A 26,494-nucleotide genomic window follows, 5' to 3' on the forward strand; every position below is an offset into this window, starting at 1 on the left:
GCTCTCTCAAACACACACACACACACACACACACCATAAACATATTGTCTCTATTGTCCTTTTACCGCCGCGCTCCTTTTATTCTTAATTATCTTAAATATAATCTTCTTCATGACTCCTTTTTTAAAACCAAGCCTTCATTCATCAACCTGACATGGTCAGAGTCATTAAATATTGATGGACAGCCTTTAATATATCTGTGAGGTTATTCTGCCCCCTTGTGGTCACTATATGTACATTCAGCTACACAACTCTGGTGCACCACCCACTCAGGTGTCCACGTCATACTGTATGTTCCTCATTTGAAAATCTGTCTTCATGGTTTGGAAGAAGTACTCAGATCTTTCACTTCAGTAAAGGTACCAGTAAACTCATTTAGAAATACTGTTACATTTAAAATTGTACTTGAGCAGAAGAACAAAAGTTTTTGCAACAAAATGTACTTTAACTTCCAAAAATACTATCTAATAATATTATACAGAATGATTCATTTCAGAACAACATGTATTATATAACTGGATTATATTTATTGAGACATTCATGTATTCATAAATGGTGCTGCTGGTAAAGGTGGATCTAATTTGAACTACTTTATGTACTGCTGGCTAGCTTAACCGATAATGATATGAATGAATTTATGAGTTGATTATATTTTGTATTAATAACCTGAATCTACAAAGTAACTCGTAACTAAAGCGGCCAAATAAATGTAGAACGTGGAGTAGAAAGTACAATATTTCCCTCTGAAATGTTGTGAAGTATAAAGTAGCAGAAAATGGAAATACTCAAAGTTCAAGTACCTCTAAATTGTAGTCGAGTAACAGTACAGTTCTTGTGTAAAAGTACTTAGTCACTTTCCACCACTGGAACTGGTCAAATATGTGCCTCAAAGTAGATCAACTTGTGATTGTAGACGTCACTCATGTTTGTGGCGTATTGGAAAGAACGCAGTAATGAAACAGTAACATTTCGAGTCAATTGCAAATCAAAATGAATCAAACTTCCACCTTTATTTCTTCTTATATCTTTCTGGTCTTTGACGACTTCTAGTGCGGCTCAAATTCAACCTGATCAGAGGTAATCAATCAGACTACGTCTAGTAAGTCTAGTAAAGTCTTGTAAAAAAAGAGTGGAGAGACAGCCAGCTTGCTTTTAACAGTGAGGATGTAATATTGCACATGTTAGCATGATGATATTCTATGTTAAATGAAAGCATGTTTTAGCCCACATTCAGTCCAGTCTACACTTCCTATGCTGAATAGCACGCTAAAGTAGTCTTACTATGAATCTCAAAGTACTGCTGAGGCTGACATGTTTTTACTTATCCTGCCATGAATTAAATAACCAAATTCGTTCAGAGTCATCCTCTAGGGGTCATCAATGTTTGTGCCACATTTCATAGAAAATAGATGTTGAAATATTTCTCGACACAACCAGCATTTAAATCACACAGCTGAAATTCTCAAAATTGTCTTTATTACATATTTCAAATATTTGTTGAATACATGTCTGAGTGGATGAACTTTTAAATAGTTTGCTGTCAATCATATTTGTAATGAATTAGAATTACAGGACATTCTGACTGTAACAAACAAGTCTCTTTTCCAACTTCCAACATATTTTGCAAATAATTAGAGCAATAATTCTTTTGTGACCACATTTTATTTTTCAAACAACATATAGAGTAATTGACACAAAAAAACAAGCCATTACCTGCTTCAAATATTTACATGACACTTTGTAGAGAGACAGAACAAGAAAAACATTCTTTGGGTCTGACCATGCAAAACAATAAATAATGTTCCTGACAGTGCTTTGCATGGTGCGCTCTGAAATAATAAAAAAGAAAGCTCTCAGACTTACTTGGCTATACATAAAGCTGCCCTGGTCATCAGAATGATGCACTCATCTGTGTTGAGGCAACCCTCACTACTCCAAATATAAGCAAACTGCTGACCAGGATAGATACGGAAATGAAAAAGTGAGATGTGCAACAGTTTTCAGTGAAAAGCTTAGATTACGTAGAAGAACTGCAGCATCCTGGAAGGATGGAGCACTGTACACAAACAGACCTCAGATGTTTTGCTCGACAAGGCCTTTCGAATGTTTTCAGCGACGCTCTTGTCACCGGTGAGCAGGAGCTTGACGTTGACATCACAAATGTACAGTCACTACACTCCGGTCATCGCCCCAGCGAGGCGAGCACACCGTGTGCAGATCCCCATGAGTCCCTCTGCAAGGCCCTCTCCTCTCCCCCCCCCCACACCCGACCGCCGTGGCTCAGGTGATTATTTGTGGCTCCCAGGTCTGGCTGGCCATCTGGGGGCGACACTGCGTGATGACCAGAGGGCCCGTCGGGGTCTGGCTGTCCAGACAGAGACCACTGACCATGTGCTGCAGAGCCGTTCCTTTAGGCTTCCACTTCTGCACACACAGAGAAAAAAACACAGTTCGTTTTTTATTAGAAAGTGCAGACGTCCTCCTCTGGTTTGTGTTATTTCCTGATCATAAATCATGGTTCATGTTAGGAGTGAGCAATGGACTGAGTCAGACCCAGATAACAGAGATCACATGAATGATTGACTTGTTGGACACGGAGTGGAAAAATGACAGGTGAGCCAGCTGTAGACAGACTATTTCTTTTCACTGATAAAATGTTCTGCGCGTATTATATAACTGGATTATATTTATTGAGACATTCATGTATTCATAAATGGTGCTGCTGGTAAAGGTGGATCTAATTTGAACTACTTTATGTACTGCTGGCTAGCTTAACCGATAATGATATGAATGAATTTATGAGTTGATTATATTTTGTATTAATAACCTGAATCTACAAAGTAACTCGTAACTAAAGCGGCCAAATAAATGTAGAACGTGGAGTAGAAAGTACAATATTTCCCTCTGAAATGTTGTGAAGTATAAAGTAGCAGAAAATGGAAATACTCAAAGTTCAAGTACCTCTAAATTGTAGTCGAGTAACAGTACAGTTCTTGTGTAAAAGTACTTAGTCACTTTCCACCACTGGAACTGGTCAAATATGTGCCTCAAAGTAGATCAACTTGTGATTGTAGACGTCACTCATGTTTGTGGCGTATTGGAAAGAACGCAGTAATGAAACAGTAACATTTCGAGTCAATTGCAAATCAAAATGAATCAAACTTCCACCTTTATTTCTTCTTATATCTTTCTGGTCTTTGACGACTTCTAGTGCGGCTCAAATTCAACCTGATCAGAGGTAATCAATCAGACTACGTCTAGTAAGTCTAGTAAAGTCTTGTAAAAAAAGAGTGGAGAGACAGCCAGCTTGCTTTTAACAGTGAGGATGTAATATTGCACATGTTAGCATGATGATATTCTATGTTAAATGAAAGCATGTTTTAGCCCACATTCAGTCCAGTCTACACTTCCTATGCTGAATAGCACGCTAAAGTAGTCTTACTATGAATCTCAAAGTACTGCTGAGGCTGACATGTTTTTACTTATCCTGCCATGAATTAAATAACCAAATTCGTTCAGAGTCATCCTCTAGGGGTCATCAATGTTTGTGCCACATTTCATAGAAAATAGATGTTGAAATATTTCTCGACACAACCAGCATTTAAATCACACAGCTGAAATTCTCAAAATTGTCTTTATTACATATTTCAAATATTTGTTGAATACATGTCTGAGTGGATGAACTTTTAAATAGTTTGCTGTCAATCATATTTGTAATGAATTAGAATTACAGGACATTCTGACTGTAACAAACAAGTCTCTTTTCCAACTTCCAACATATTTTGCAAATAATTAGAGCAATAATTCTTTTGTGACCACATTTTATTTTTCAAACAACATATAGAGTAATTGACACAAAAAAACAAGCCATTACCTGCTTCAAATATTTACATGACACTTTGTAGAGAGACAGAACAAGAAAAACATTCTTTGGGTCTGACCATGCAAAACAATAAATAATGTTCCTGACAGTGCTTTGCATGGTGCGCTCTGAAATAATAAAAAAGAAAGCTCTCAGACTTACTTGGCTATACATAAAGCTGCCCTGGTCATCAGAATGATGCACTCATCTGTGTTGAGGCAACCCTCACTACTCCAAATATAAGCAAACTGCTGACCAGGATAGATACGGAAATGAAAAAGTGAGATGTGCAACAGTTTTCAGTGAAAAGCTTAGATTACGTAGAAGAACTGCAGCATCCTGGAAGGATGGAGCACTGTACACAAACAGACCTCAGATGTTTTGCTCGACAAGGCCTTTCGAATGTTTTCAGCGACGCTCTTGTCACCGGTGAGCAGGAGCTTGACGTTGACATCACAAATGTACAGTCACTACACTCCGGTCATCGCCCCAGCGAGGCGAGCACACCGTGTGCAGATCCCCATGAGTCCCTCTGCAAGGCCCTCTCCTCTCCCCCCCCCCACACCCGACCGCCGTGGCTCAGGTGATTATTTGTGGCTCCCAGGTCTGGCTGGCCATCTGGGGGCGACACTGCGTGATGACCAGAGGGCCCGTCGGGGTCTGGCTGTCCAGACAGAGACCACTGACCATGTGCTGCAGAGCCGTTCCTTTAGGCTTCCACTTCTGCACACACAGAGAAAAAAACACAGTTCGTTTTTTATTAGAAAGTGCAGACGTCCTCCTCTGGTTTGTGTTATTTCCTGATCATAAATCATGGTTCATGTTAGGAGTGAGCAATGGACTGAGTCAGACCCAGATAACAGAGATCACATGAATGATTGACTTGTTGGACACGGAGTGGAAAAATGACAGGTGAGCCAGCTGTAGACAGACTATTTCTTTTCACTGATAAAATGTTCTGCGCGCCTTTTGTTACCGAGTCCAGCAGCGGTGGAAGGAACCATTTCATTTAACACTCCTTTATACTTTTACTCCACTCCATTCCAAAGGTAAATATTGTACTTTGTACTAAACTACATTGAGTTTTTAGCAGTTTTAGTTACTTTACAAATAAAGATATTTAGATACAAAAAATATGAGAAAAAAAAAGTGTTATAGTTTTAGAGATAATCGTTGAACTTAGCACCAACTCGACCAACTACACCAGTAAAAAATAATATAACATTTAATTGAATAACACTATATTCTGGTACATTTTTACTTTGAACTTTTAAATACAAGCACATGTTTAGGTAGATTTCACTGAATACCCCTCTGCTCACTGCTTCCTTTGCAAGACTGAGGTAACGTGAGCCGTCGAGTGTAAAACCACAGTAACGGCTTTCTGTTTTTGTTATTTACTTCTCCCTCATTGATGTCAAGGGGTTGGACGTAACATTGAAGTATGGTGCGACATATTTCAACAGCACCACAAACTGCAGCCTTCGAAATGACCATAACGTTGAATCAACAGCACTCTAAAATGGGTCCAAACATAAACTGAACATTATAACCTTCACGAAAGAAGAATTAACTGCAGGACTGCTGCAATCATTTTACCAAGGTGTACCTAATAAACTGGCAAATAAGTGTATATTGCGGTACAAATGCTTTTACTTTTGCTTAAGTGCAGGATGTGAATATGCTGAAGTCCAGAGGAGTCACAGGCTCATATTATCAGCCTAGATGGAAATGAATCGTGTTGTATTTCGTTTTTATTGTTGTACTTTCTCCTAATATCCATCTATGGTCATCACTTACACCCCTTCACCTTCCTACAATCCATTCACAGGTCACTCCGATGAATTCAAACTCCTGTTCTTGCTTTTTTTTCTATTGTAACATGATTTCCACTCAGTCACATGTCGGCTGGTTTTCTTTGATTTTCCATAACCCCAATATTCTTTTTCAACACAGACTCCCCAGGGTCCGGTCACTTTGTGTAACAATGCCGGAGCGAGTTCGACAAGCAACTTGAGACTGAAGTAAAGTGAGAGAGAGAGAAATGAACCACCGGGCAGAAGTGATTTGTTCATCAGCTTGCCGATTAACTAGTCAGAGCTGAACTTAAGGCGACAGCAGAGAACGAGAGTGCCGAGAGCAGATTTCTGGAACCAGCTGGAGGCTTTTCAAAGTGTGGAGGTGAATGAGAGGTTAATCCTAAACTCCCAGAGGATGTGTTTACGTGTGTGTGTGTCACATACTGTAAACATGTACTGTTATAAACATGTACTGATATATGTGCCTTGAAGTGTGTGCATGTTTGTGCAACAAAGACTTGGGGAGGAAATGAAATGTCAGAATGAAACTGTTAAGAGTTTAGTAACAATGATTCGCACATTCAGTGTTTTGCAACGGTTATGTGAGGTTCAACGGATTTTTATAAAAACAGATATAGACGACAATATACTTTTTTGATAAAATTGTTTTCCGTGTCTTGAAATATGTCTAATTCATGCCAATACATTTCTAAGTATTTTGTTATATTTATCCTTATTGGACAAGCGTCTAAGACAGCGTTTGAACCAGCGTTGGGCATAATCTCTCCAGTGAAACGCAAACCTTTTGTTGAAAACGCAACGTTTCAACAAAACATTAATAATGCGGAGAATATAAAATGTTGCAGAGCTGTTCCTAGTGATGGGTGACATGACTGAAAAATATCTAAAACTGAATTACAGCCCAGGATCAGATCAACTCACAACTTCGTTCTAACCTAAGTTTGGTTTAATATCATACAGATTCACATTTCTTTTTAAAGTCATCACCATCACTTGTTGCTTTAAGAGTTAATCACTTCAGTACTCAAAGAGCCGAGTCAAAAACACAAGTGTTTCTTTTTCCTTTCTTGGGGATAAAACGCTCAGGACAAAGAGGCCAAATGTCTCCCACAGCAAGAACTGATTTCTTGTTGATGGGCAGGTTTCCAAATAGCTCTCAAGGGACCGCGACGGGCCTGCAGAGAGATGAGAGGATGGCCAGGCCAAGCACTCAAACACATGGTTCGACTTATCAACTCCCTCTTCGATGTCATAACTCAAACGTACAGCCAATGCGGGTGCACATGGGACGACGTGTTCGACAGTCACAAAGGGTCTCCCCTTTGTGACTAGGAAGGGACAGGGTGGGGTCTGAAGTGATGGGAGCGCTTGTTCTGCTGCATCTATGAAACGGACTGCTCTTTCCTTTCCTTTGCATCAGTGCAGCGAGGCCACTCGGCTCGTCTCCTGGCATCGTCACCAGCAGGCTTTGCATCTGTGCCTGGAGCCGCCTCTCATCTCCACATCTCTCATGTCAGAGTTCAAACGCTGTGAGTGGCACATCGAGGACAAATGAACCGCTTGACTCCAACATGAGTTAACCATTTGGAAAAACCGAGACCTTCTGTTAGAATGACTGAAGCGGATTCCCGTCTCTTTTGTTAACCCTTAGTTAACACAATAACTCCACAGAACACCTTGTTTCTAAATTACACTTTAAGGCTTTCTTTAAATGAGTCGTGGAACTTAAAAACTGTAAAAAATAAATGTACTGTTTTTTGAAAGGCGAACACTATTTCTTCTTACCTGTCTGGGCTCTTTATTATTGCAGGTCTCCATCTTGACTTTTGACCCTGCTGTGAAGGCTGAAATGGCCAGGCAGAAGTCCTGCTGTCGGATCAGTGGCTCTATTAGTTCCCATCTCTGCAAAATACAGAAAAAAAAGATGACTGTGGGTGGCTGTTATCGCCTCAATGAAAACACTGAGTCGACATTTTCGGGTTCAAGTTGAGGGACTTTTGCTTTCATTTATTCTTTTATAAAGTACAAGTATTCCATTTAACATTAGTGCTTCCACGTTTCTTGCTACAGTCACCATGAACCAGATATCTTCACTATGTGTTGCAAGGTTTGTATTTCCAGCTATAAGCTACGAACTCAAAAGGTAACTGTAAAAACTGTAACCCTTACTGGATTACAGATTCCCACAGCTGTCAATCAGAAACCCCAACTGATTTAAAGAGATGCAGCCTGAAATTGACAAACTTGGCTGTGTTTACTTCCTGGAAAAGGAAAAACTGTTCGAAGTTATTCTCACACCGAACCACATTTCCTTCTCAGCAGCATCCTCTGGAATCTCTCTGCATCGCCTGCCGGCTTTATTCTGAGCCACAGGTGGGAGGCTTCCTAATAATACCTCTGATATCCAGCTGAGCTCATCATGAGTAATACGATGGTAAATAACTCAACAGTGACTAATGTTGAGGACCGTGAATAAACTTTAATTAAGCTTCGGCATGCAGTTCCTCATGTGATGATTGATAACACGGGTTTATCAGCTCTGCAACCTAGCAACAGAGGACTAATAAAAAAAAAATATATATATCTATATAGATATAGTCTACAGAGGTTAAAGACTGAAGGATTATGGCATTTACATAAATATTTACTCCATTACATAAGTTATTAAACTTTGTACGAATCGACGCATCCATTGTTGGACATTGTCCGGTCAAACCACTGCACGCTTTCTGCCAATAATTCAGACTTTAAGTGTACGAGCCAGAGTCTCGCCCTAGCGGCAGAGTCCTGACCTGCGACTGCGGCCTGATGCCTCCGACGCCCCGGCACTCTGCCAGGCCGAGGCTGTCTGTCCCACGGGCCTCCAGACACAAACCGCCTTGTCTCAGCACACTGGACACCGCTTCCTGCTCGGGGACCCTGAGGGAGCCGTAGAGAGAGGAGAGGGAGAGGCCAATGAGAGGTCTCATTGCGACAAGAAAGAACAGATGGATTGAATTGACTGGTTTCCCTATTGAGGATTTGGATCACACCGCTAAGTAATGTGCCCGATTACAACACGCTCTTATGAAAATATACAATTACAAGTCAAGAAACCACCGTTTATTTGGAATCATGACATGGAGCAACTAGCAGGGGCTTAAGAAACAAGCTGGTGGGATCAACTCTAATACCCCACTCAGATGTTCCCATCCAAATTAAATGTATTAACATCATTGGTTCTGAATTTGGGAGTCATATTAATTCCAAGGATTTGAGCATATTTTTGTAATTTAGGTGCTCGGGAAGAAGAAATGTTGACTGCATTTATCATTGTGTCTTTTCTTTCTCTAAACATGGCTTTTTAGTTCTGAAATTAAATATTCTTTACCTAATTTCGGCCTGAATCAAAACAAACACAAACAAACACAAAAGTATTTTATATTTGTTGGTTTTTAGTGGTGTTTGGAGGAAAACGTTGGCCCGTGTTGATGTTAAATAACAGTTCAAAATAAGTACTGCCAATTGTATCCACAGGTCAGGCATGCCAGGATAACTTGCAGTCATACCATATGCCTCCATTCAATAATTATATTTGGATTAAAATGTGTCGTACCTCAGCTCAGGATAGACGTTCTCCATGTACCAGCGGAAAGGTTTGCAGTTCAACTTCCGCCGCAGAGTCAGACGGTCTGCGATGCTACAAAAAACAACAACACGTGAGGATGCAGAGACAAACAGAAGGAGGGATACAGTAGAGAGAGTAAAACGGGAAAGGGAAGGATGGAGAGTAAAGATAAAAAGTGAGATCTTAATGCAGAGATCTAATCATTAACAGTGTTGAACCTCTTTTCCACGAATACCAAAGAGCGCATTCTGTTGTAATCAACCTCCACAGCACTGAGTGCTCTCTTGCGTTTCTTTGATTCAAATATAGTTTCGATCAATAATCTGTGAATTAATCAACACAAAATAAATTTTGCTACAATCTTGCTGATCAGTTTATCGTTTCAGTAATTTTCCAAGTAAAAACGGCATCATTCTCTGGTTCCAGCTTCTTAAATGTGAGGCTTTGCTGCTTTACTTTGTCATACATGACAGTGAACTAAATAGTTTATGATTGGATAAAACAGGAAATTCAAAGATACCACCGTGGGCTCTGGGAACTCATCATTTTTCATTCATTTCACATTTATTTCTGTATTTTCTGATATTTTATCGACAAAATTATGCCGTAATGAATCAAGAACATAATCAGAAAGTGAATCTATAATGAACATAACTGTAAGTTTCAGCACGAGATACAAATAAAAAGCGCACGTAAGAAAATGGTGAAATACAGAGCTCTTGCAGACTAGCTCTACTATCACAAGAGTTTGTACGGCAACAAATAGTTTGTATTGGAAATACTTGTTTACCACATTGATTGCCTGACTGAAGCATTGAAGAATTCATAAAACATGGAATCTGAAAGATACAATAAAGACAAAATCAGTGAGTGTCTAACCCGTACGCTGAGGGAAGAAGGAGAGAGTAAAACGGACAAACCTGCCAAAGGCCTTGCCCTGGGCTGACGGCCTCGCAGAGTAGTAGTACTGTTTATACTCGTCCATCCACACCTCGGCAGCCCGCCGGGTGTTCCTGCACGGACACAGACACACAACACCTGCTCAGACACAGTCATGACAGTGCTGCTGGCATTCCTGGGGGCAGCTCTAATGAGTGTCACACATACAGGGGTGTTCAGACACCACGAAATCCCCACGTCTCCATCAGGAATGTCATCCTCCTTAAATACTTTGTGTATTTGCAAGTGAAGACAAACCGGCCAAGGAGACAATTTGGTGTGTTTCAGACCAATCCAACGTGCAGCAGAATCTTTTAGACAAGATATTTACAGCCGAAGTTGACATTCTGTACAGCACATTGGTGGTAAATATTGTCTGTGTTCAGAACTAAAGAGTGAAATAAACACACAGCATTGAGCCTTTAATCCACGAAATCCAACTCTTTTTTTGCCCCATTTTTTATAATAACTGTAAAGTTGAGATATTTATTTGCTCTGTATTTCACTGTGGTTACTTACTCAATAAAAAACGAAATACAAATAGACCTTTAAGAAACACTTTGGTGATTTGTACAACCAACTGCAGTTAAAAATGATGAGATAAAATGGAGGAAAAATAACCTATGAAGTTCTATAATTATAATACATTTTTGTTGCTGAATCCCTGAGTTTCTCTGCAGGCTGTTCAGGCCTCACAGGTCTCACAGGTCAACCCACTCACTTAATGTAGGTGAGAGCATTGCCTTCTGGGAAGTCGTAAGGGTGCCGTTTCCTGAACACGTGACCCACGCGGCTGCAAGGAAGAATCTCCAGGCTTCCTCCGCACATCCACACCCGGAAAGAAAGCTCTGCAGGAGGACAGACACAGAGGACGAGGTCAAGTATGCAGGCAGGTAGTCAGTCATATGTATATATGTATATGTGTGTGTGTGTGTGTGTGTGTGTCAATTATTAATGATCTGCATCATGTTACGGTAGTATTTTTACCTCATAACAAAGGGGAGGCCGGAGCCAGCCATGTGACTGCCATGTGGCCGGCTTTGTGCCGTCGACACACACGCGGCGATAATAACGCTACCCAAACTGGTTTACAATTATAAGGAATTTAATTCCACTGATGTAAGCACGATTACAGTTATACATTGGAGTGTACACTCCTATGACATATTAAAACAATACAACCCCATTTGGAAAAAAACTACCTCAGGTCCCAGGGCACAGCCGTCCCGCAGATTCACAAACTAAAGAGGCAGAAAAAACGCTTCTAACCCGCCCACATATTAATTCACGACTCCTCCCTTCCGTCTATCTCAATTTCTATTGGCTACCCACCCTCAGCTCAGCAAACGCCTGTCTTCACATCTGTCTCTTCTGAGCAGCTAACACATTCAATGATTGTCAGTTATTGTTTAATCCCATCTATAATAATCCTTCAAAATGAAAGTTAAACATCTGCAACTTGGCAGAAGTGTCATGCTTCTGCATGTTTGTTTATCTTAATTATGCATCCTCGAAACCCTTATGATTATGACTAACTATGAATTATTAATTATGAATTATTAAATACTTTTATTATATCTACTAACTACAGTTTTTTACTCAAATTTCTTACAATTCCCCCCTAACTCACAGTTCACTGTGAGTTAGCTACTCAAATGTAGTTAGTTTTTCAAATGTCCCTGGAGACCTCCCCCCTACTCAATCCAGGGAAAGGCTCCCTATCTATCTAAACCGAGGCAAAGAATGCATGCACACAGATATCATTTCAAGTATTTCTGTTCAGTTCGTTTCAAGATAGAGTGCGTTGAGAGTCACTGCCTTCCACGTCTTGGGGCTGGCAGGATCAGGATACAGTCTGTAGGCTAGAGAACACATACTGAGAAGCCTTGACTGTTCTTTTACACGTGACAAAATTACATTTCTTAATCTTTTACACCCTAAAATCCCTTTATAACCCAATTAAACAAAAAATTTAATCTCCGAATACTCATCCAAAACAATCCGTCTATTTTCCAAACTTCCAACATCTCACTGGATGTTTTAGAAGTCCATCTGGGCCTTTATCAGGTCCTTCAGGATCTCCGAGAGGATGGTCAGGAACCGCTCGTGAAGTCCCTCTGGTGGCCTCATCTAGACTGTGGCCATCAGAAGCTCCAATTCGTCCTCATCCTCGTCACATAACTGGTTGCCTGGACTGGTGTCTGGCTCATCGGTGAAACAATAAACCCCTGTAGAGGTCCACGGATGCACGGGAACCCCCATCCACAGACAACTAGGCGGTCTATGATGACAGCACACAGAATAATTACGATTGCCAAAAATGTATGTTTTCACTGGCTAAGCATACTTCCCAACCAGTCGGTGAACGGATCAGTGACACCAGAGTTGTCTGCTAGCTCTTGGCTGAGTGCTGTCAGTCCCTCCAGCTCCCTGGTCACCGATCCATCAGGAGCTGTGTTATTCGGAATGAAAGTACAGCACGCAGACCCAAACATCTGGCACACGCCACTTTTCTCTGCTAAATCATCTCTAATGCCATTCTGTTCTGCAAGGTCATTAACTAGTCTTCGCCAGCTGTGCATGCAGTCCTGATATGGCGTCACTGGTGAAGTTTACTAAACGCTGTTGGTTATAGTAAATGTAGTTGATCCAATCGACATTTTTATTAATCATCACCCTCTGAGAGAAAACAGATTCTAAATCTGCTGCTATTTGATTTCTGGCTTGAAAGTCATTAGACACCCCCCTTGGCAGTCTTATGACATCTTATGTACACTTGGTCATCAAAAGCTCCCTTCGGGCCGCCGGCATCTCTTTTGGTTCTTCTGTTAGCATGTGGGCGTGGAGAGATGAGTTCTCCATAAGTTGCATCAGTGACAGGCAAGATATAGGTGACTGTTGCTACAATTTGCTTTAATTTGCAATAATACTACCTACATTGGGCCCTTAGCGGTATCTGAGACTATACAATCAAATGGACCCTCTGAAACCTTGAACAGAGGTGGGGTATTATATTCTACAGGTGGGTAATGCCAGTGCAGCCTCTGACAAGTGTGTTGGAGGGGCAAAGTGTCATCAGTAAACAGAGTTAAAATACAACTAATTCAGGACTTAGGAGTCTGAATCTTGAAGGAACTGGTGTTGCTAGGGGTCTAGATCCTAAACACACAATACAATCTGTACTACTGGCTTGAAGCCGTATATTGTACCCACCATAAATTCCCATCTGCCATTCCAGTTTCCACCCCTTACCTCATTCTCTGCGTCAGTCGTATGTCGAACCTGGTCTTTTTACAGGCTTAACAATAATCCTAATGAGCCCTTGTGGGGCAGGACTATCAGTAGCCTTTCCCTGTACTACGTAAAGTCCTCCGTCAGTCAATTTTGGGTCTGTTAAGGTAAGTCTTAAAGGATTACATCTACCCACCCCTTTTCTACACGTGATAAGAAGCTGGGGCATTTAACATCTTTAGTCGGTCTTTAAGACCTGGGTTGGGGTCTTTTCCTAAACCCTCGCCACCTGTATTCATCGTTGCCCATCCCCAATCTTCACAATCACAGTTATGATACGATAACAGCTTACCATACTTATTTGTGGCGGGCCCACACTCGTCAGTTATGATGCACAAGGTTTTGGACATCCACCCGTAGATGTGTTCATACCTGGGACCGGAAACGACTTCACAGAAGTCGACCTGGACCGTTGATGTTGTACCTTCTTTGAACGTAAGAGTGAGAGTTACATTTTCATAGGTGAGTGTCGTCAGATAAGCCTCTCTACGTGGTCTAAGATCGGTTTGATTAGCTACTGAGGCTAAATGTCGAATCCTGATGTAGTCATGCATGTGATCTGGTTCCTGTCTGTGGTTAATTCCACATACTAAGAGGGAAGCTACTGAACTCAGGGAGAAAGTAATTAGAGACTTCCATAACCCACTGACCCTAGAGTCTCCTAATGGACGCCCTCGCTTAAACTGTGGGGAAAACGTCATCTTCAGTACTGTCTAAACCCCTCTTTTGAGGTGTCTTTGGCTTCAAATTTTCCTGTCTGATGTTCAATCCTGTCTCTGCGAGTGTCTTACTCGTTACCTTCGCTGCTGCACAGTGAGTGAGGTGGTGTCATGTGAGGTTGCCAATACTACCTCCCATGGACCGGTCCACCTTGGTTCACTCCACTTGCGTTTGTGGACTTTTATCCACACCAGACTGCCTGGTGACACATCAGCCTGCTTCCTTTCGTCAGCTGCTGCTTCTGCGTTTGTCACCTGAGAAAACAACACTCGGCTCATGTTAGTTAGAGCTCCCGTATATTTCTCAATTTCTTGAGTTAGCAAGTCTAGTTGTGGTTTATCATGACGTCATTAAATCTCAAAAATTGTGAGTCGCACCTTTACTGAAAACTATTCTAAATGTGGATCTACAAAAAATGTTTGACACCTTACCATAAATGTTTGACACCTTACCATATTCCCCCTTCACCTCGATATCTCTGCTGTAAGGGATCACATGGCAACCATCTATGTATCTTGGCTATACAGTGAACCCCCCCATGGTCCTGGTGACAGCATGGGCATCTGTTGATGTCTCACGGGAGGAGGTCCAGCTGGACCTGGTCGTAGGTACTGCTGATGTTGTGGTGGGAACGGAGCATGTTGTGGTGCTGCACTGATCTGTCTTCCTCTTCCCATTTGCCTTGGGCAGTCTCGGGCCCAATGGCCCCATTTCCCACATACGTAGCACTCACCAAACCTGTCAGGGTTTTCTCTGTTTCCTGGTTGGCCATATCCGCCTGCTTGGTAAGCTCTGCCTCTTCCATATTCTCTGCCTCTGTTGGATGCACGTGCACGTCCTCTGCCTCTATAATGTGGTGGAGGTTGGTAGTACACCACTGTGTGGGCTGGTACTGCTGGATTTGGTTGGTATGAGGTCGGGGGTGCAGCTGGATATTGGGGCTGTTGTGAGGCCTGAGCCTTGTCTACGGCCATCTGTTTCTTGGCCAGATGTTTTCTACTTATCTCTCTGTCAGCCGCCGCTATTTGAAGTTTCAGCAGCCGCCGCTGCATGCTCTTTATGTCTTCCTGTCCTTTTGTCTTCTCAGTTAGCTGTCGCTGGTTGTAGTGAGTTAGGTGTTTCCTCCACATGGCATCTTTCATGTTGCTCAAGCCTACTACTTCTCCCAGCGCTGTCCGTACCGGTGGAGGCAGGCCCATCTGCACAGTGTGTCGCCATACTACAGTGGTGGCTTCATTGCCGTCATGTCTCCCCCCTGTTGCCCTCTGCCACTCTTCTTCAGCTCTCCTCAGGTACTGATGGGTTTCTTCCTCTGGTTTTATCTTCAGTCCCGAAAGAGAGTTCGTTTTTGGTTTTTTGGCCCAGATTCTCCGCATTGCTGACCAGAAAACTCCTCGAAAGTTGTCAAATGGGGTTTCATCCCCCCTGTTGGTCGTTCCTGTACTTACCTCCAAAATGTTCAATTTGGCTGTTCCTTCGGTGTGGATCATCACGGCACGGATGTCTCCCAATGCCAATTTATCAGCTGCTGTGAGTTTTTCAAAGACACGGATCCACGGATTGGCTCCACCTGCCAGCGGTGGCAACGCCTTTTCCAGTGCGTCCATGTCTCGATGTCCCCATGGCACAAACTCAGCTTGTCCGTTGGATTTTACCAACTCTCCTACTTCCTTACTCTGCTTCTTTAATGTAAACATTATGCAGCCTAGGAGTATTCAAATGTGTGTATTACATGTGCGTGCTTGTCATCACATGAATCAAAATCAACTCACCCTCTGTGCTGTATGGCGTGTGGCCGCTGACTCCAAAACTGGGATCCGCTGCTCCACTTCCCAGATCTGGACCGACTCAGCCACACACCTTGACTGAAACAAACACAGAACTGCCAAAAGTTCAGCAGTAAATGTTAGCATACGTCTGTAGTGTAAGAGAGGTCAACGATCTCTCAAATATGTTGCGCCGTCCGTGTCAAAATTGATTCTTAGGAACTATGTAAAATAGTAAATGTACCAAAATTAGTCAATACTGGATATGTGAAGGAATCTCGAATCCAAAATTGAAGCTGGAATTCCGAAATCAAACTCAACATCTAAATCAGAATCACAATCACAATCCAGTTCCAAATCAGAATTCGAAAGGTTTAAAATTGGAAGTAAAATGAAATTAAAAAACAATGAATAATTAATCAATTAAATATTAAATTCAACTTTAAAATCAATAACTGTGTTCAAGATATTCAATCAGAAATACCAAGGCAAGTCAAACTGTTGAACTGCACTTACACTCTGGTCTGCACAAGAATGAATCACAATTAAGTTCAAGAATTGAAGAACAACTGAAACCATTAATCTTTGTTAAAATGCTGAATTAAAACCAAAGTCAACAACTAAAGTTATACTGCTTAATTAAAACTAAAGTCAGGATGTAAGCACAAAGGTCATAGACAATGAATTTCTAAGACTGTTTTGTGTAATTTATCTAGGAAGCCACTGGGTGGCATAAAACTATGCTGTGATTGTCTCTCTAAGTCACCAGATGTCAGTCTCTTTTAGTACTAATGTAATGACAGATTCAAAACACTAGGTTTAATATTATTATTATCATTAACTAGCAGTTACTCCTTCTGTTTAATTGTTTTTAAATCTCCTTTTCTTTTGCCCTATGTTTTGATGCTCCTAATGGTTCTATGCGAAGCACCCTGAAATGTGCTATATAAATAAACCTGCCCTGCCGTCTGCGCCGGACCGGAAGTTGTTCTGCGCCAAACCGGAAGTTGTCATGAAACCGGCTTTTTTACAGATATGCTATCCGCAATGCTAACGAAAAAACGGAGCTTCTGATAAAGCGTACGCACACACAAGTATCACCAAAATCCCACACTTTAATTCCACTCATACGCCTTCTGTCTCCTCTCTCAATCCAGCCGTTATTTTATTTTATAAGCACTTATTTTACATACATCGTACCGCAACGCCGGAGCTACACGTAGCTAGCGTTAGCTCCCCACAGCGCGGTCATGCAATATCAATCATTTTAAACGTATTTCCACGCTGCTAAAACACAGACTAGTCACACGTATTATTGGACTTATTTAGTCATCATTTTAAACGTATTTCCACGCTGCTAAAACACAGACTAGTCACACGTATTATTGTTATTATTAACCCTTAAACCTCCGGTTAACGGGCTTTAGCTCCGCCGGACCTGAGCTCACTGTTACGTATATGAAACGCGAGTTATTCACTTCCAACGCCACAAACCACTCACCCAGTCTGTCTAGTTTCACCAAAGCCCTTATTCTACGCCCTCTGAATCACCACATGATCCACTAATTATATTCACAGCCAAAGCTAGCAAGAGTGTCTTTCCTGAAGCCTGCGGCCTCAGAAGCTAACTCCCGCTAGCCTAGCTCACTAAGCAACTTATGCGACGTGACCCGACATTTGTGGACTAAGCCCACAAAGGTTTGCACACCTAAGCCCCTCAAAGCCCACAACATCTCAGTTCGCCTCGCTACATAACTGCTTTAAACTAGCTATCTGCAGGCCTAACAATACTTATGTTGGGCCGAAGGAGGCTCCCAGCATGAGCAAAGCAGTATCGCCCGTACCACAGCTTGCTTGATTCCAATGTGGTGATTTACTTACTTACACAGCGCTGTCCGTCTTTAATTAATTCTTAGGATCCTTATACTCTTGACTAATCCCTTAAGTTCATCATACTTCAGACAGCAAATCGTACATACCTCAGTGGACATGGCCTCCCTCGTCGGAACGTACCCACCGGCAACACAGAGCTAGCCGTTAGCAACGCTTAGCCAAGCAGAGATTCCTCTAAGATTCCTAGTAGCTAACTCACAGATTTCATGAAACGGCTCTGCCGACCGATATTGTGGGCCCAGGATTGTCTGCTTGACTAACGTCGCCGTCAGCACACACAGCGAGGCCGGCAAGACTGTCCCATCTGGGGTTCGCCAAATTTGTTACGGTAGTATTTTTACCTCATAACAAAGGGGAGGCCGGAGCCAGCCATGTGACTGCCATGTGGCCGGCTTTGTGCCGTCGACACACACGCGGCGATAATAACGCTACCCAAACTGGTTTACAATTATAAGGAATTTAATTCCACTGATGTAAGCACGATTACAGTTATACATTGGAGTGTACACTCCTATGACATATTAAAACAATACAACCCCATTTGGAAAAAAACTACCTCAGGTCCCAGGGCACAGCCGTCCCGCAGATTCACAAACTAAAGAGGCAGAAAAAACGCTTCTAACCCGCCCACATATTAATTCACGACTCCTCCCTTCCGTCTATCTCAATTTCTATTGGCTACCCACCCTCAGCTCAGCAAACGCCTGTCTTCACATCTGTCTCTTCTGAGCAGCTAACACATTCAATGATTGTCAGTTATTGTTTAATCCCATCTATAATAATCCTTCAAAATGAAAGTTAAACATCTGCAACTTGGCAGAAGTGTCATGCTTCTGCATGTTTGTTTATCTTAATTATGCATCCTCGAAACCCTTATGATTATGACTAACTATGAATTATTAATTATGAATTATTAAATACTTTTATTATATCTACTAACTACAGTTTTTTACTCAAATTTCTTACAATCATCACAATATCGACCCGGCCATGTTCATCTGATGTATTTTTGATGCAGTAGATGGATATAAGCTGTAAATCAGCAGTATGAAACCTGCTGTTGCGGATAATTTAATGCTCTGCTGCAAATTCTAAGGACACAATTGGATCTACGGAACGGGCTGCTGGGCCTCTGCAGCATCCAGAAGCATCTGCAGTGGTCCAGAGCCAACACGGCTCAGGACATTACATGTAAATGTATGCCAGTTTCATGACTTGAATTGGACTTTTTCAATATTATTTGTGTATTCATGACAGCCGTGTCATTGGATACAGCAGGTTATTTTATTTTTTTCACAAATGCACATTGATATTCATCGAAATTAGTGAGCAGAAGACTCACAGATTATAGGAAAATCATTGTTCTTCTATTTTACTGTAAGTATACTAATGGGTTGCAAGCAGGCAAAATCCATGATCCCTCATTGATTTTCCTTTTAATACAGTGACTTGTGCGATGTTGAAGTTTAGAGAAGCTACGTATAAAGATTTGGTTCAATATTCAAATTCAGTATGCTTTAAATCTACTAAAGTACGAGTGTGATCTCCTGCCCACCTACTTCTCCTGTGTAAAGATCTTTTAGACAAAGGAAGTTCAAGAACAATAATTAGAATTAAACGATACAACTAGGAATATTTGCAATGTTATGATATGGTATGATAGGTTTTCCAGCAGGGCAGAGTAAAGCTGGGTTTTGTCTCAAAGACATTGTGAGTAGGACCGCTGTGAAGGATGATGCAGGTGAGAGTTGAGCGAGCTCACCAAAGTTCTCCCCTCCCCAGATGTCCATGTGGGTGTCATACTGGCCCAGGTGGTTGAACCAGCTCTTGTCCATGACGAAGATCCCACCAGCGATGACCGGAGTCCTGCAGAGTAGAGCGGAGTCATTTAATGTAACGCACTCTCTTATTCGGAGAGACATTTTCAGTGCAGCCAGAGGAGTCTGGGACGTTTGTATAGGATCGCGTGATGACGATGATTTCTAATTCTGCAGGGAAGACTTCATGCTTCAACTGAAGTTACATTATAGCATCACAGCTCACATTCTTAGTTCATAGTTAGATGTATAACAAGTTGTCCAAGGGTGCAACTCCACAGGCCGCGTGAGCTCCAGGCTGACTGTGTGTTCACTGCTTTGTGCTAATTCAAGGAAACATTTGTTGTGGAAGTAAAGCACAACATCCACTGACAAAATAAAGGCCGTAAGGTGGTTTTGTGGAGGGTCCTTGTGTCAAATACTAGTTTTATGATTTGATATTTGTGCTAACATGTTGTGTATTCCTAAATTTATTTGTGTTACATCACTTTGCAATTTCGCAAACTGGGGAATTGTATTTTAGGGCAGAAAAACATCCAGACACAAGAAGAGTGGGTTACAGTAAAAGGGGCCCAGCAGCTTATTCTTCCTGCCATGGGCAAAGGAATTGAATCTTTAATCATTAATCAAGAGATACCACAAAGGTTCCTACGTGACAGAATAGAGCAGACAGGCAGAAAAAGGTTTTAAATGGTTAAAAGAGAAGTTGTAACCATTTAAAACCCAGAATTGAACCATTTTGGGGTCTAGGATCACTCAGATGAAAAACATCTAGGAAGACAAATATATTTTTGTATTCAAGCGTGTGTCGCAACATTATGTTCATGTTCATGAGGAAATGTTCAGAAACGTTTCCAAAGGCTCTATGGATTCCAACAGCACAAAGGAAGAGGAAGAGGGATGAAGACGAGCAGTGTCGACAGACCTGATTGCCTGTGTCGGGTCGCTCCTCGCCATTTTCTGCTCGATTGGAATCTGCTCCCATTTGAAGTGGAGACTCCAGTCAAATCCTGAAGAGAAAGAGAGCACAAAGGGTCAGATCCAGTTACAAACGCTTTGTTATCCGACACAAGAAGACAGATTAGAGTATTTTGCAGATTTCCGTTGAACTAACTTTCATGATTTAACCTTTTAGTTAGCTTCAATCAACATTTTGCATCTTTGCAAACTTTACTAATCCATTCAGGAATTTCTATCATGTGTTTTGAATTATTCTGGAAGGGATCGTGATGTCATGTAATGAGGGAGTTTCCAAAAAGGGTTTTCTTTGACTGCAGCTTGTGTGCTATCAGCCGTCACTGTACATGATTTGTGTGCTGTGTCCTGACCTCCTCTCAAGTCAGCAGAAGCAGCCAAATAGGCGAAGTTATCCAGGCTGATGACATCAATGATGGGGCTGACCACTCGCGTATGGTCCTGCATGAGAGGAGAAGGACGCATTAGTATTGAGACATGATTGAACATCTACGTTTGGACTTATATGCTGTTTTAACTCAGTGTTTTATGCATGTTTTATAAATTATAATCCATTACATTTAAGTTACATAGGTGATGTGGTGGAGAGATTGTCCACATCAAACAGTCACGTTTATTATTTCTATGTGAAGCAGCGTAAATACCTCGAACAGCATTATGTGTCTGAATAATTAGGACGGGGACTCGTTTTAATAACTGATGAATGCAGAGAAGGGATTTATGGCACAACGTTAATTGCTGAGCAGGTGCATGGAGACGGGAAATAGTGAAAAGAGGTCAAACCCCTTCAATCAAAGAGAACTAATCCTGTCGAAAGACATTTTAATGACATGAAGCATCTCATGTCATGTTTGTTTTTAATTAGGCATATAAGCCAGGAGAAAGAGAGAGGCGTGGATTTGTATCTCGAAGGTTTATTCCCAAGTCTGCTGACTTGTCGCTCTCGTTACCAATATTAGCTGCTCTGTTTCAACAGTGCTGGCCTGAAATTCAACCAACGTGTCTTCCTGTCAGGAGGGACATTGACTTCAACCAAATTAGCTATGAGTAAAGAAAAGTAACCAACTAACTAACGTCCACGAACCTCAAGGTTGATTCATGCAGTGTAAACCGCCAGAGGCATTCAGTGAGTTCACAGTCTGAGAGCTGCTACGTGAAAACCTTGTTTTTTATAGATTACAGCACACTTGTAATGCACTACAGAAGGATTCATGTTTTGTTTTTGGGAATGTTTATGTAGTGAGGTTGGAGATGAAGCTTTTTATATTACAGGACTTTTTATGAAAGGACTTTTTAAATAAAATGGGAGTTCAGATTCTTCATACTGCTTGTATAAATTGATGAAGAAGAATCGTTGACAAGTGCATCGTAATCGAAACGTGAGTCCAGTGAAGATTCACCCCAACACTGTAATTGAGATCCTGTCTTTAGCATTAACAGGCAGTCTATAAATACTAATAAATGTTGATACCAACTGTGGTGGAAAAGAGTCTTTTAATGCTGAAGTACATAATACCAAAAACCAGGTTGTCTTTTAAGCATATATTCTCTGCGCAGAGACGGTTCAATCATCACAACAGAATGTGAACATGGAACATTCTCATACAACACAGTTATCTCTGTGAACAGAGAGGGAGGACTCGTCTTCTGCACAACAGAGACACGGTGAACTTCAACAAAGTTCAGAGCAAAATGACTTGAATACAATATACTGAGGAGAAATATATTCTAAGTACGTAGAAATATATACTACGTAAAAAAATGACCATTACACAACACACTGTCGTGTAGTGACTGTAACTATAACTGCTTTTGTGCTGCACCTGTAGCTGATGCTTGAACAGATGTTTGCTATCACAATATAACACTTACGTAACATATGTACATATTTCTTCTGCATGACAGAAGGTTCAGCTACTGATAGTTTTAGAAGTAATTCAGAGTTTTTATACTTCAAATAAATGCTGAACAATTCGTCTGTTCTATTCGTTCTTCATTTTATTTCGTGCTTTTATAATCCTCTTTACAATGCGTTGTATGATGAAGGCCACAAACCGAAACGTGTTGGTCTCAAAATAACACAGTTCTTAATACTACAAGTGATGCTGGAGTTGGATGCGAATGACAATACATGAGAAATTCTGACCGACAGTCAAACTATAAAGAAGGTGCCACGGACTATCTGAAGCTTGCACGACTGAAACTTTTCATTGAAAAACGTTTCAGACGAGAATCTCTTTCAGGATCAAGTGAAAGTTCAGCAAAGTAATTAAGTTTTCTTTGTGTGTATGTCAAGAAAATAAATCAATCGATATCACGAATGAGTATTAAATGTCAGATTGTGCTCTGGGGGCACTGAAGTAGTCTCCCACTGGAATATGTGGCTAAAAGCAGGTTTATTTATTGATTAACTGCCTGTTCTAATAAGAAGAGATGACTGCTGGTTACAGCCCACCTCCCGCTTTCTAGTGAACTGGAACAGAACACTTTACAAATTCATGCAAGCTCAAAACATAAGCGATTCTTCGCACAGCAGCGGACAAATAAACTCTGAAAAGCTAAAACTACCTCCGGCTGAGGAAGTAACATGAACCTTAAAGTAAAGTAAAGCGCACGAGAACTGTTGACTGCTGATAGCGTGTGTGTTTGTTTGTGCGTGAGCGTTGTCTGCATCTGCCTGTGAACATCCATCTGCGCCACCACTGCTGTTTGCCCGTGAGGCATCTGAAAGTGTTCGTGGAGCAGCTTAGCATGGGGACAATCCAACTGGCTGTCTCTAATTAGAGCCGTCCCTCTCTTTGCTCAGAGGTTGAACACAAAGTTCACTGCACCAAAGAGTGTGTGTGTGTGTGTGTGTGTGTGTGTGTGTGTGTGGGAGGGAGGGAGCGGGTGTGAAAAGCCACTCTGCCAGAGAGCAATTTGGAAAGTGATGCTCTCAACAGCTTTAAGCAGTAGACATGTATGGGGCTTTTAATGAGCGTCTGTGATGTGATAATGCATGAAGAGGCTGCACTTGCAAAATGGATGTCACCGATGATCTCTCCATATCTCGACCCTCTCCCACTCTTTTTTTATTCTCTTGTTCTGTGTTTGAATTTATGGCGGAGTGCTGTTATTTTGTCCCTCACATCTGGCTGTTTTCAGTGTAGCCAATGAAGGAATTTAGGCTTATTCTTCTACTGGATGCTGATTTGGAAAAGTGAAATCATTTACACGATGAAGTGAAGCGTGTTTTGTGCACACTGAATTTTCAAATGTCATGTGGTGAGTGTAGGCCTCTATTCCTTTGCTTCATCGCTGAGTAATGTCACATCTGTCTCTGAATAAGACACCAACAGAGGACGCGCTGTCTAGCTTGGGCGAAAAGGTCAAGAGCTAGAATTTTTTTTATTTTTTTGCCTTGAATCATGTTGTCACTGTACACGCTTATTGCTCGTACACTGTGTGGAACTCTCATTGTTTGTGGTACTTTTGACTTCACAGAAAGTATTCTCTGGAGTAATTAAGAATGCAATATGAGAGCTCATAAATATGACTGTTTGCTTTAGATAAAACCACCAAACTTCATATAAAACAGTTGAATTTAGCTCCATCTCATCCACAGAGAGAATTCACTTAAAGATAAAGATTTTGGGAGCGGATTTCACTGAATCGGTGAGGCTGTTTCTGCTCCGTTTCTGATGAATGTGTCTGAGCTAAAATGCAAATTGTTTCTGGTGTTTTAGACAAATGGTTTTAGACAAATGGTTCCCAGCCTGGCATCCAGAGATAAATAGGAGCAGAGGTTGACAGGAGAGGAACGACATGTAAAAAAAGGGTCTTCCTCTGCTACACAAAGTTGTGTTTCAGACTTTCTTCTAATCATTGCATTTTCATGTGAATTACTGGATCATTTTACTTCTTCGGGACTCTTAAATTATTCATGTAAAACAGACAAATCAAAGATTTATGGAGTCACAACTTAAAAAGGTTTGGGGGCCACGTCATTCGTTGTGGTCAGTGAAGAAAGGCAAGAAAAAGAGGGGAGAGGGGCATCCAATGAATTGTAATGCAAGCTGGATGAGTCACAGCCGCCCAGAGCCAAGTATGAGAGTACAGCAACGCAAACACGATGTGCAGAGTCTGCTTAATAAAACATTGTACAGTAGAGACTTCTGAATATGAGTTTTGCTGCGTGCAGCGTTTCAGTTTGGCTTCTTGTCTGGTGTACTTTCTGAACAAACAGCAGAGTTTTGCCCTTCAGCAAAGAACAAATACTTTATTTATTGCTCTTTTAAAAGGAATCATTCTACATTTTGGGAGATATTCTGTCTCTCTTGCTGAGGGCTCGATGAGAAGATTGTTATTATTCTCATGGTTGTGGGCTAAAGGTTCAGTACAGCTACAGTCAGGAGAAGGTTAGCGTAGCTTAGCATAAAGGCGAGAAATTGGGGGAAACAGCTAACGTGGCTCCGTCCAAAGTTAACAAAACAGAGCTAGCAGCACCTCCAACACTTACTAATTTACACGCAATAGCACTTTTTTTTTATTTCCGTCAGTACAAAAAAAAGTGTAAAAATACATAAACTGTACTGGTAGGAGGATTTTTGTTATTCTTAGCCATGTTAGCAGTTTCCCCCTGTTTCCAGTCTGTATGCTAAGCTAAGCTAAGCTAAGCTAAGCAGCTACATATATTTACTGCACAGACACGGGAGCGGTAAAGATCTTCTCAGCAAACTCTCGGCAAGAAAGTGAATAAATGTATTTCCTAAAATGTCAAAGTATTCCTTTAATGCATGTCAATGACTCTTTGTGCATCGAGGGGATTGGAGAAGCTGCTAAAAAGCAGAGGAGGAAGAAGAGAAAAAGTAGAAGAGAGCTTGTCGAGGAAAGACACTGGCAACAAACAGCCTATTACTCATTAGCAAGTGATGAAGGTTTCCACAGCTACATCTCTCTTTGTCAAAATACCAGACACTCGTGTCTCGGTGAGTGCACACGCTCATCTCTAATCATTTATTTACATTCCCCGTGTGCGCTTCTCTTGTGTGACTTTGTTGAATTGATAGAGAAAAGCAGACAGAACCGGTGACGGCTCAAAGCCAAAAGGCTCACATGAAAATACCACTGATACTAAAAATGACGGAGAAAGAAAATGAATAAATGCCCCTGATAATAAAAAGTGTCTGGTTTTGCATTTCATCCCGGTCGCATTTTTGAATTGTGAAACATTCATGCATGAATGTGATGGCAGTGTCTCTGGTGGGCTGCATAATCGAATTTGTAGGATGCGGTGAAAGGGGGAGACTCTTCCCTCTGCATTGTAATGAAAGAATGTTTTTGATGAGAAATGAATCCAACATGCTGCCTGAAGCAAGAAGAAACGCACAACACACACCACTGCATCAAAACACAAACCAGACCAACTGAACTCATGTCGTAAAACACTCCGGAGTCAAGTGGACAACGGATTGGTTGGGAATATGACTACATACTGTTTCCAGCAGCGGCAAGGTGGAGTGTGATTTCGGGTATAGTTTGAATTCAATCAAATTAAGTGTTTAATATGCGATGCCAAGGTGTTACATTGCAGCCAATCACATCTACCAAGAAAAAGAGCAAAATCCTCTGAAGCTTTATATCACAGCAGCAAAACGCAACTGTTCACCTCAGAAATGTGTTGTGTGTGTGTGTGTGTGTGTGTGTGTGTGTGTGTGTGTGTGTGTGTGTGTGTGTGTGTGTGTGTGTGTGTGTGTGTGTGTGAGCTGCACGTATTGAGTGTCTAATTGGAGGGTGTGAATGACGGCAGACTGTGCGCCTGACGG

General features: G+C 41.4%; 1 protein-coding gene across 1 annotated transcript in view; it reads right to left on the reverse strand.

The window, feature by feature from the left end:
* Positions 1-3,615: 3,615 nt before the first annotated feature.
* galnt16 (UDP-N-acetyl-alpha-D-galactosamine:polypeptide N-acetylgalactosaminyltransferase 16) overlaps positions 3,616-26,494 on the reverse strand; it is a 38,419-nt gene continuing 15,540 nt past the window's right edge. Inside the window, exons 7-15 of the mRNA XM_079287358.1 lie at positions 21,044-21,131; positions 20,641-20,725; positions 19,661-19,764; positions 10,950-11,076; positions 10,210-10,302; positions 9,278-9,361; positions 8,475-8,601; positions 7,468-7,584; positions 3,616-4,585 (exon numbers count right to left, since the gene is read on the reverse strand). Of these exons, the coding sequence (XP_079143484.1) occupies positions 4,442-4,585; positions 7,468-7,584; positions 8,475-8,601; positions 9,278-9,361; positions 10,210-10,302; positions 10,950-11,076; positions 19,661-19,764; positions 20,641-20,725; positions 21,044-21,131 (969 nt within the window). The 3' untranslated portion in view covers positions 3,616-4,441. The remainder of the gene's footprint in view (positions 4,586-7,467; positions 7,585-8,474; positions 8,602-9,277; positions 9,362-10,209; positions 10,303-10,949; positions 11,077-19,660; positions 19,765-20,640; positions 20,726-21,043; positions 21,132-26,494) is intronic.

Source organism: Melanostigma gelatinosum (genome assembly GCF_949748355.1).
Source record: "Melanostigma gelatinosum genome assembly, chromosome: 16".
Taxonomy (NCBI): domain Eukaryota; kingdom Metazoa; phylum Chordata; class Actinopteri; order Perciformes; family Zoarcidae; genus Melanostigma; species Melanostigma gelatinosum.